The sequence below is a fragment of the Pteropus vampyrus genome, unplaced genomic scaffold (genome assembly GCF_000151845.1).
Source record: "Pteropus vampyrus isolate Shadow unplaced genomic scaffold, Pvam_2.0 Scaffold70, whole genome shotgun sequence".
Taxonomy (NCBI): domain Eukaryota; kingdom Metazoa; phylum Chordata; class Mammalia; order Chiroptera; family Pteropodidae; genus Pteropus; species Pteropus vampyrus.
Window position 1 is genome coordinate 6,804,353 of NW_011888851.1, and position 10,812 is coordinate 6,815,164.

At 45.5% G+C, this 10,812-nt stretch overlaps 1 protein-coding gene across 1 annotated transcript in view; it reads left to right on the plus strand.

Annotated features, from left to right (window-relative positions):
* The window catches only part of PLXNC1 (plexin C1), a 143,791-nt gene that overhangs the window by 121,433 nt on the left and 11,546 nt on the right, over positions 1–10,812 (plus strand). The window contains 1 exon segment of the mRNA XM_011361784.2: positions 1,744–1,847. Coding sequence (XP_011360086.1) covers positions 1,744–1,847 — 104 coding nt within the window.

The window sequence follows — 10,812 nt, forward strand, 5'->3', positions numbered from 1 at the left end:
TGAATTCATTTTCGGGTTCTATTGGTATACTGCAAAGGAGAGCATATGCGTGAGCAAGCTAACAGGGCTCCACTTCACTCAAATGTTCATCAACATTTTAAAGTTGAGCTCCACGCAGCCCTCCCAGGAGACTGTCGTGGGATTTTATAGCAGATAATGGGACAGGAAAGAAGAGTAAAATCACAGCAGTGACAGCATAACAAGGTTCATCTCCCCTCCAAGTACAGTTGTAGCCTCCACTAAGCAGGCAATTAAAATCAGCCCACCCCACCCTCCCAGTCAAACCTTCTGCTCCAAGGCCATTGAGTGAAGCCTGAGGGCAGGGTCTGGTAAATTGGAGTGAAACCATGTAAATGTGCAGCAACTATGCGTGACCTGGCTTTAAAGAATGCAGAGCGGCTAAAGGCACCTCTCTTCTGTTTCCTTTCGTTGGATGAACTGTTGGGCACTTGAAGACCAATTTAGCTCATTGGTTAGATGCAGGGTCATAGAGCAGCCTCAGCCGGGAAACCGTGATGTGACCCAGACCATCAGCTTCTTGCCCTGAGACTCCCTCTTGCAAATGAGTGGCTCTGACTGCAGGGGAGATGGGCACGCAGAGCCAAGGACCACAGGGGAAACAGCCCAGTGGCCTCAGTCCTGCCACTGCCAAGTTGGTAGTAGAGTCCCCCCACTGTTCTGGGCTTTGTGCCCATCAAGTGCTCATCACCTCCTGATGTAAGAAGGCAGGGAGCAGGACGAGCCAACTAGAAGCTCCACGTGTACTCTGATGGTAAATGGGACACAGCGTAGCAGCCATGTCAGGCTTCTGTGTGCCTGCTGATCTTCCAAACTTCCTCCATTGCTGGCCTCAGAAAACTAAAGCAAAGCCTTAGATACCAGCCATAAACTGTGTTGAAATCCAATGCCAGAAGCAGCTCTACTCAGACCTCCTATAGCAGAGGCTCACAAACTCTGATGCTCTAAGAGGCAGGAAGTATCATAAATAAGGGGTATGGGCCTGCCTAGGACAATAAGAAATGATGGGGCCTGACTTAATTGGGAAAAGACATGCCATCTAAGTGGGCAGTGCCACTTAGCGTGGGCCTGTGTGGTCAGTGTTGCCAATGGTCCAGTTTTTTGAAAAGACAAAGCAGAAGTCCAAATTTTTATGTGCAGCATTCCATCATTAAACATTGGTACTGAACTGACATTAAAATAATAATAAGTAAAAATGGTGCAGGTTCACAAAAAGAGAAAACACAGCCGTGGGCCACATTCTGACCCTAGGGCACAAGTTGGCAACCTCTGTAAAGGAGTTTGAACCCCGTGTTTTGGGGTATTGGCCCGCCAGTGCCCCCCACCCAGGGACCTACTGAAGATCGCTCGCAGCACGCCTGCTTGTGAACACACAAACACACGCATGCGAACATACAAACTTGCTTTGGGTATTTTCTGAAGAGCTCGTCCCTCTGAGGTGGCATTATTTTGTCTTCATTTGGCTTTACTTTCAGGCTGCGCCTCAGAGTAAAAGCTTCAGGGAAAAGGGGTCTTAAAGTCAAGCTCTAAATATAAAACAGAAAACCGAAGGCAGGCTCCTGGGCTGGCTGGCATCTCTCTGAACCTCAAACCAATATTTACCACTTTATTTAAGTTTTATCTGTTTATGTAAGTGATATTTGCAAAAGTGACAGGGTAGCATTTAAAATTTCTCATTGTAATTTTAAAAGAGAACAAAATAGTCTTTTTTTTTTTTGCCTCCAGAGCTTCAGGTGGGCACAAGGCAGAAAGAACTCCTGGATATTGATAGTTCCTCCGTGATTCTTGAAGATGGAATAACCAAGCTAAATACCATTGGCCACTACGAGGTAAGAACAAGATTTAGCTTCCAACGTTCCCTTCTTCATCCCCAATCCTAACTGGATTAGGTCATTTCCAGCAAAAATGCTCTTTAAAAAAATTTCAGGACTCCCAGCCATTTTCCAGGATAGTTTGCAGATCATTTTTCTCTGGGACAGAAGTTTTCCTTAGTTGCTCATTTGGAGGGGCCCGTGAATTTGTCCTGAAATTCAAACATATTGTCCTGGTTCTCCCAGAGCCCCATCTCCAAAAGCTTTGATTTCCACATGAGCCCAGGGCTCTACATCCTGCAGTTTAGGTGAGAAACTTCCCCTTTACGACATTCTCTGGCCTCTCGAAGCATGTTCCTCAGCAAAGCCCTAGAAGAGTTATCATTTAACTTGACGGCTGAACAAAGCCTGTGAAAGTCCTAAGCCTCGCCACTCTCTGGCATTCACAATAGACCATGTAACCTTTAGTGTAGGAGGCCTTTTTTTCTAAAGAAGTTCTGTATTTCATGTTTGGCCCTCGACCCACATGCTGGGTGAGTGTCGAGAGGGGTGAGGGGCACACGTGACCCCTCAGAGCTCTCAGTGCTAGAGAGGCCTAAGGCACGAGAGAGGGGGCAGGCATGCTTCCTGAACACACTGGGATAATGGGAGTCATGCAGCAACATTATTCAGGTCTTCGCTAAGCATCTGCTGTGTGCTAAGAGCTGAGGATGCGTTTGCAGGACAGAGCCCGGACCCCTGACCTCACATATCCCACAGCCCCAGGGAGTAGGTAGAGAAGGAGAGAGGAAACAAGCAATGAGGCAGCGCCTTATGGGAGAATGGCGCTGTGGTTCCAAGCATCTGAGAAGGCTTCCCTTTCTGGAAGAGTCTATGACTGAGCTGAGCCTTGCATTTAACCGGGTTGGGTGGGGTGCCAGCCCACCCAGCAGGGAAGGGAGAACATGCACATTCTTCCACAAAAAGACTTTTAGATTGGCTAAAACTTGAGAGGGGCAGAGACGGCAGTGGAGCTAATGATAGCCAGCCTTTACGGGGCCCTTGCTCTGTGCCAGGTGCCATCCTCAGCATGTCCCCTTATTTTGGCTCCTTCTAACTTATCACAGTTCTATGAGGTAGTTACTACTATTAGCCCACTTCATAGATAGGTACACCGTGGCTTAAGGTTTACTAACAGCTAATCAGTAGCAGAGTCAAGATTTGAACCCGGTAGTTGGGCTCTAGGGTCTGTGGCTTCACAAGTACACACAGCATGTTCTCAGGTGGAAAGCCAGGAAAGTGGGGGGTGGAGGTGAGAAGGGGAGGTGCAGATGGTATGGGCCCAGTCAGCTTCTTCAAGAGTTTGAGTTTCATCCCCAAAAGAGTGGGAGAATCTTAAAAGCCTTTGGAGAATCTTAAGCAGGGGGCGGATTTTTTACCTCGGAAAATGCCTGTGGCTGTGCGTGGAGCATGGATGTAAAGGGTGCAAGCTTGGAAATAGGGAGGCCCGTCAGAAGCCGTCATTAGAATTTCAAGTGAGGGATGATGCTGACCAGAAATGACACAGTGTCTGTGGAACTGGAGAAAAGTGAATGGATTTAGAGATAGGCAGGAGGTGGTCACCACGAGTTGTCAGATGGGAGAGAGACCCGTGAAGGATGAGTCAAGGTTGCACTCAGATGCATAGATGCAGGTGCCTTTCCAGGGATTGGAGAAGACAGGAGCAGCAGCTTCCCAGGCTATTTAGATAGTAGGTGCCTCCTGTCTTTCATAGCTGTCAAGTCCCAGGGAGATATGTCTGCACCAGGAGGGCCTCCGGACCCTGCCAGGCTCCCCTTCACCCAGGAAGGAGTGGAGACTATTCCTTGAGCAGAGGTTCCTGGACAATGGCCAGGAACAGACACCACCTCACCCTTGGGTCCTTTGGCTGAGTGAGTTTCAGACCCAGTTTGGAAATAGTTGCTTTGGGTGGTGCTGGGTGGGTGCTGCCCCTGCAGCCTTTGCTGGACGGCACCTCGCAGACGGAGCTAAGGAGTAACAACTTGCTCCTGTGCTCACCCTCCTGCAGCTCAGACCTTCCAACCGTGGAACCATCTCGCCAAGAGCTGTTGGTCTTAGCTTTGGACATTATAAAAATCCCCAGGGAATTTTCTGAAATACATATTCCTGTGGGTGGGCTACACCTGGAGAAGCACTGATCCAGCAGTAATTTAATGGAGAGAGAGAGAGAGAGGGAGGTTCGATTCGGGGATGCTGCCCTGCCGGTAGAAGTGCTTAGAGCGGAGCTTATTACAGCATCAGAGTGAAGTTCAGACTGCAAGCCGGCAACAGTCTCCTCTTCTGCCCGTATCCGGGTAGCCAACTTTTCTCAGCAAGTTCGGAAGGAACACAGCCCTCTTGACTAATGTGCTTGCCTTGCTCAGCTGTGAAGGGAGAGCTGGGCCACCCTGGTCAGAGGCTTCTCAGTGTCCCCTGGCGACCATGTGGTCTGGGGTAGGCCCCAAAGGAACGAGGTGTGGCCATTCACTGCCATTAAGTAAAGGACCAGCTACTCCAGCAGGGAAAACAGCAAACCATCACAGCTGTCTGCAAGGCGAGGGGAAGGCTGTCAGGAGAGACAGAACATCAGTCTTTACTGGAGACCTCGGCAGTGCTAGACACCTATCTGCTTAGGGATGATAATGAGATTAATCCGGCCTGTAGTCACTTCTTGTCCAGATGATTTATTGGCCTCATACCCTTGCATTGCCACATGGTGGTAATAAATGACAAGACGAGGACACAAGGGCTTAAAGGATTCTCCTTATGTTTAAAAAGCTAAGCCGTAAGGCCAAAAAAAAAAAAAAAAACCAGATTGCTTGAAGGACTGGGGAGGTCATCAGGCCCCGTGAGTTCTGTGCCTGGACCATCTCAACTGCCCTGCTTTCCAAAGACTGCTCAGAAAAAAAATACCCACCACCCCCGTCGGCCACCTGAATCTGTAGTCCGTTCAGTAGTATCCCTGCAGATTCCCAATTTGGAGTCATTTGACAGGGCCAGGCTGAAGCTCGCTTTTGCCCTTTTAAAGAAAAATTTTATCCTGAGCACTTGCATTTCCCTCCAAAGAGATAAGATGCTAATTATCACTCTTGTTTATTTACTAAAGCTCCCTAGTTTGAGTTACTATAAGTGCTTGAAAGCCAAAAAAAAAAAACAAACAAAAAAAAAACCCCAAAACAAAAAAAAACAAAAAACAAAACTGTATTTCAATTAAAAATAGGGTCTAACTCACAGTTTCAAGTGATTCAGAGTCGCCTCCCTCCAATTAGCCCAAATTAGTTTGGTTTTAAAGTTAATCTGTAGTGACGGCCAGTTACTCCTACGATCCAAACAAAGTCCCCACTGCTAGAGTGTGAGCCTGTTTCTTCTTGACTTGCGGTGTCCTCAGGGCAAGTAGAGTGGAGCTGGTCTCCTTGAATGATTTACTGTCCATATATTTGAAGAACAGGTTTCTAGAGGGCATCTGAGGGCACAGCAAAAATATAGCATCTCATGGGCCACGAGCTGCCTCCAGAGCCCCAGACAGCCATCAGTGCCCTGTCACCTGCAGGATCGCATCCTTGCTCGCCCTGGGCCTCGGCACAGTTGCTTTCCACAATGATAGCAGTACCAGCCAGCACTCAGCACTGTTCACATTCAGAAACGCAATTCATGTTCCCAACCACTGCCTGATGAAGGTGCTTTTATTACCTTTGGTTTCCATCAGCTGAACACAGAGGAGGGCAAATTTCTGCTCCAGTCTCATTTTGTCCTGTGCAGACAAGAGGGTAAAGCCGACGTCTTTACAAACACATTAAGCCAGAGGCATCTTTCTCCCCTATAATTAAGTCCTCCCCAAGTGCTTCGGTAACTGGCTGTCGTGGCGTGTGAGTTTACTGTGAAGGCGACTGCACTGTGTTCTGGAGCTGATGAGATCAGTTGTGTGTGTGTGTGTGTGTGTGTGTGTGTGTGTGTGTGGAGTGGGGAACGGTTTCTCTGGGCTCAGGCCTCCTTTCCCTCACCCTCACCCCTGTGTGACCTTTTGCTGGACCGTTATCGTACCCACACACTGCTGTGAAGTGGCATCAAGCAGGTAGGACAGCTGTTGTGTCCAACAGGAAGTGTTCTCTGCGGATCACACCTCTCATTCTAAGCTGTGAGGTTTTGAGAGCAGAAAAGACATTTAACCACTGTGTCATTGAAGAATATTCGTCGTAACAGGTGCATGCTAATGCCGAAGTGGTCACTGCTAACGCCAAAGTTGTCATTCAGTTGAAATAGGAATGTCCCAAAGGGTCTGCCGAGTAAAGTCAGTAATCCTTCAGTCAAGTATGTCACCTGTGACGCTTAACATAAAGGATTTGGACTATATCTAAAGATTTCTTACAGTGTGAATGACCTCAGGTGTTTATGTAACGAATGGAGTGCTTCTTGTATATACAGCACAGTATCCTAGAGGTTTTACAAACAGTGACTCCTTCAGTCCTTCTTTATAGACCAATGAAGTAAATACTCTCATTATCCCCATTCTGAGGCACAGGGAGGCTAAGAGACTTGGCCGTGGTCATGTAGCTGTTCTCACTGATGCCCCAAGGCTGCAAGCAGATGAAAAAGGAATTGCACTAGAGACTCAGCCTCTTCTCAAGGCGGGAGAGATGACTTTGCTCAGAACCTAGCTGGCAGCCCATGCTCCCAGCCTCTGAAGCAGCCTGGCTAGAGAGCTGAGGCCATTCAGGAGAGATCCTAGTAGTTACCTTTTCCGATGTCAAATTCAAAAAGGTAACTTCTCTTCAAATCTTACGATGAATCTCACGTTTGTGAGTTTACGAAAATGCTTCCTCATTTCCAGTCCTACTTTAACGTCCGTTAAGGCCAATCAATATTTCTTGAAGACGATGATAGTTACTTTCATCAGAAGGGGGGCCTCTTTCAGGCATCCAAGAGTTGTCAACTCCAGCCCAGCTGAGCACAGGGAGTGCTTAGGTTCCCAACCTCACACACACTCTTGGAGGCCAAACTCCCCTGCAGAGGACCAGCTCAGGGCTCTTTCTAAGAGTCCTCGGAGGGAGCTTGCTAACTGGCCTGGGGCTAATTCCACGCACACAAGGAGGAAGCAGGAGCCCTGAGGGCGTTTTCTCTAGTTTCAAGACTCCTTCAGAGCTCTATTCTGGCTTCAGGAACCAGGTGTGATTTGATGTGTCTGTCGAGAATGTTCTGATGAGCCCCGAGTCCCAGTTGCTGGAGGACTGAGCAAGATCATCCCTCTCACCCTGAGAAAACAAGATTCCTTTTTCATCTGCCTCCAGCCTTGGGGTGCTGGTGAAAAGAACTAAGGCAGAAGATGGGGAGAGCAGTGCTGACGAGTGGCTGCTGGGACAATGCTCTATGAATAGAATTCTGTTTTCACATAATACCATTTAGGAATGAGAGATACCAGGAAGGGTTTCCACATGATTATTTGTATTGATTATTGTGTTTTTAGGGTTTTTTTCTTTAAGGAAAAAAGTGTAATATTTCAGACTATATTCAATATTCATAATTTCCCATAAAATTCTTAGGCTGAAATTCCAGCTTTCCTTTTAGGCTAACCATAGAAATTGTCAATATTTGACCATATTTACCTATAAAAACGGTGGTTTCATAGGGTTAAATGTAAGTTCAAACTTATATTTCTAGAAAAATCCATTTTTATGGAATTATCTTCAACATGTCCCATAAAGATAGTATTTTAGCACAAAGAAAGCTCAGCTTCACTTGCAAATGGCTTGGAAGATACGAAGCTTCTGTTTATTTTGAGTTACTTTAAATTGTCAATGTGGGTCCATTTCTCTCTGTGTGGTCAGAACTCCTAATTCCGATGTTGGGAAAGTGTCATTCATCTCCGAAGCATTCCAGCATGGGCCAGCCATCATTGACTGGGTATGGCCTTGTTGTCACATTGAATCCTGGAGCACTGAGAGACTAGAAGGAATTTAATTTGAAATTGCCATGTGTACCAGTTCTGCTCTGGGCCGGAGGAACATTCCTGCCTCAGATCTACCCAGTGACATTCATCTTGCTTTGATTTAATTTGGTTTTCATTCCTAAAGTAGGAGCCCAGAGGATGCCCCCTGCCTCACAGGAGTACAGGAGGATTAATGAGTCACTTTTAGGAAAGCTTTTGGAGCTCATCGGATGGAACAAACAGCATCATATTTTTAACTCTGTGGGTTCTGTGGCACTTTTCAAGAAAGGCATTTCTGTCCATTACTCCGTAGGAGCTGACTTGTGCAAAGCAGAAAATGGAAAGCTCTTCCCCCCACAAACATCGTTTTCTGTCTTCACAGCATTGTTACCGTATCACATGGAGGGGAAGGGCCTAGCCCTTAGGGCAGCTGTGGACATGGGGTACACTCACACACATACGTGCTTAAACACACATGCAGCTCATCCGCTGATAAAATGCTTTACGCTCGCTCTCAGGAGATAATTTCAGAGTAAAACGTCCTTGGTACAAGCTGCGTCTGCGCTATCTTAATGCCCAAGCACAGTGCCAGCAGTGAGTCGTTGCCAGCTCTTGAAAAGACATTTGAACTTTTGGCAGCGCTCCTTATCGGAGGGCCCATCCGTGGTGTTTGTGATTATAGAGTAAGGGTGCTCACTTTTGGCAAAACAAAGCGTCTGACAGTAACAGAGTATTGGCTCAACACTCAACGGGATCCATTTGGGATTCATTCTTTGACAATTACCCAGAATGAAGCACCAGCTTCCTTTTATAAAAAGATATTTATTGGCTTAGAAACAGAGCATATCCAGCTCTTCATGGGGAAGAATTTTGTGACTATGTTCAAACATTCTCATAAACTCAGTGTTTGAGTATTGCTAAGGGGGTGCCTGCACAGAGCATCTACTTTAATTGCATCATATATGGAAGAGAATTGAAAAACCAGCCAGAAAACAATGAAATGCCTCAAAAGGAAAGGAGAGGATGTTTGATAACAGCAGAGTCAGAGAGCTCGGTTAAGAGTTCAGAATCCTCACTCAAGACACTTTGCAGAGGCTTGATGGCCCCAGCCAGCCCCTGCCCCAACCCCGTCCCCACAAGATGTGAACACCAGCAGTTAGAGGTCTCTGGTCTAAACTTAGCGACTGGCTGGACACCACTGGCTGGACAGCTGTGCTCTGGGTTCTCTACCGGGCTGGCTCCTGCTCTCTGTCCCTTCCTCTGTGGGTGCAACCTGACGGAGATTGGGCTTTAATCTCTTGCTGCTTGCTAAGCAGGTCTGTACATGTCGATAACCAATATGTAGCAGGCTAGAAGAAAAATTCTTAGTTTTTACTTTTCTTCCAAGCTGAGGAAGGCCAAGTCCAAATTAGTATTCGAATTCAGAACAGCCTTAGAGTTTTTTAAGAGAAGGAAAAAGCACTTAGTTAATAATGTTCAGAAATGAAGGGTTAATCCTCTCTCCATAATCCCGGAATGAAGGTGAGGATCTATATATCCCTTATCTGCCTCTTATTCAGGGCCCCTTTGTGTTGTAGTTTTGTGGACCCGCGCCTTAGAGCAATTTACTTCTCCAAGGATGGAGGCCTATGTCTGCATCTTAGCATCTAGTTCCCCTGGCCTGAAGGGCACTTCTTGCCCTGCTTGGCTGTGGGGGAGGGATGTACTAGGAGGCCATCTGGCTCTGAGTGCCACAGTCCCAGAACTCTTGACTTTACATCCGAAAGAGGCTACAGATAGGCATTGCGGTAGTATGTCAATGTGGTAAAGGCATTTATTTGTCCAACGTGTACATTTCAAATCCATGGCCATTTTTTAACAGCTCTGTTGAGATAGGATTTACATACCATCATGATCACCTTTTTAAAGTGTATAATTCATAAAAAAATAAAACGTTAAAATAAACAAACAAAAAGTAAATAAATAAATAGAAGTCTAAAAGGGGAGGGGTGGAGAAAACATAAAAAAATAAAACGTTCAAATAAATGCATAATTCAATGGTTTGCGGTACAGAGTTGTCCAGTCATCACCACTATCTAATTTTAGAACATTTTCATTACCCCTAAAAGAAACCTTAAACTCATTAGCAATAATTTCTCATTCTCCCAATCCCTGCTTTAGGCAACTAGTAATCTACTTTGTGTAAATTTGCCTATTCCGAATATTTTATATAAACGGGACTATACAATATGTAGTCTTTTATGACTGGCTTCTTTAACGTCGCATAATGTTTTCGTGATTGATTCATGTTGTAGCATGTGCCAATACTTTTTTATTGTATGGCAATTTTTTGTAGTATAGTCATACAATGGGATGATACACTGTAATTTTAAAAGGATGAACTGCTGGTGGCTGCAATAATGCGGATAAAAATCACAGACCTCGTATTGACTCTATGAAGCTAGACACAAAAATATATGCTGAATGATTCTATTTATATGAAGTGCAAGAACAGATAAAACTAATCAATGGTGATGGAAGTCAGAGAAATGATTACCTCTGGATGAGGAAGGGGTGGTTATTGACTGGGAAGGGATAATGGGGGTACTTCTCGGGACCTTGAAATATAATTTTGTATCTTCATGTGGGTGATAGTTACACAGGTATAAGCTTAAGTGAACATTCATCACTTCACATTAGAGTTAAGTACTTTCCTGTAAGTTATACCTAAATTTAAAATTTTTTTATTAAAAAAGATATGATTTTACAGGCTTCTTTTTAAAAATATATACCTGTAGAAAAGAGAACAAATCATAAGTGTACTTCTGGATGAATTATCACAAAGTGAGCACAGCCTGTATCTGCCACTCAGGTCCAGAAATAGAATTTCACGGGCACCTCAGAAGCCCCCTCTCGGCCCCTCCTAATCACTACCCTACTCTCTTCTCCACAGCTCTAACGTTATAGTTTTGACTGGGTTGTTTCTTTTCTATTTTTTCTTTTTTTAGCTTTACATGGAATCACACAGTATGCATTCCTTTGTGTTGGGCTTCTTTCGCTCAA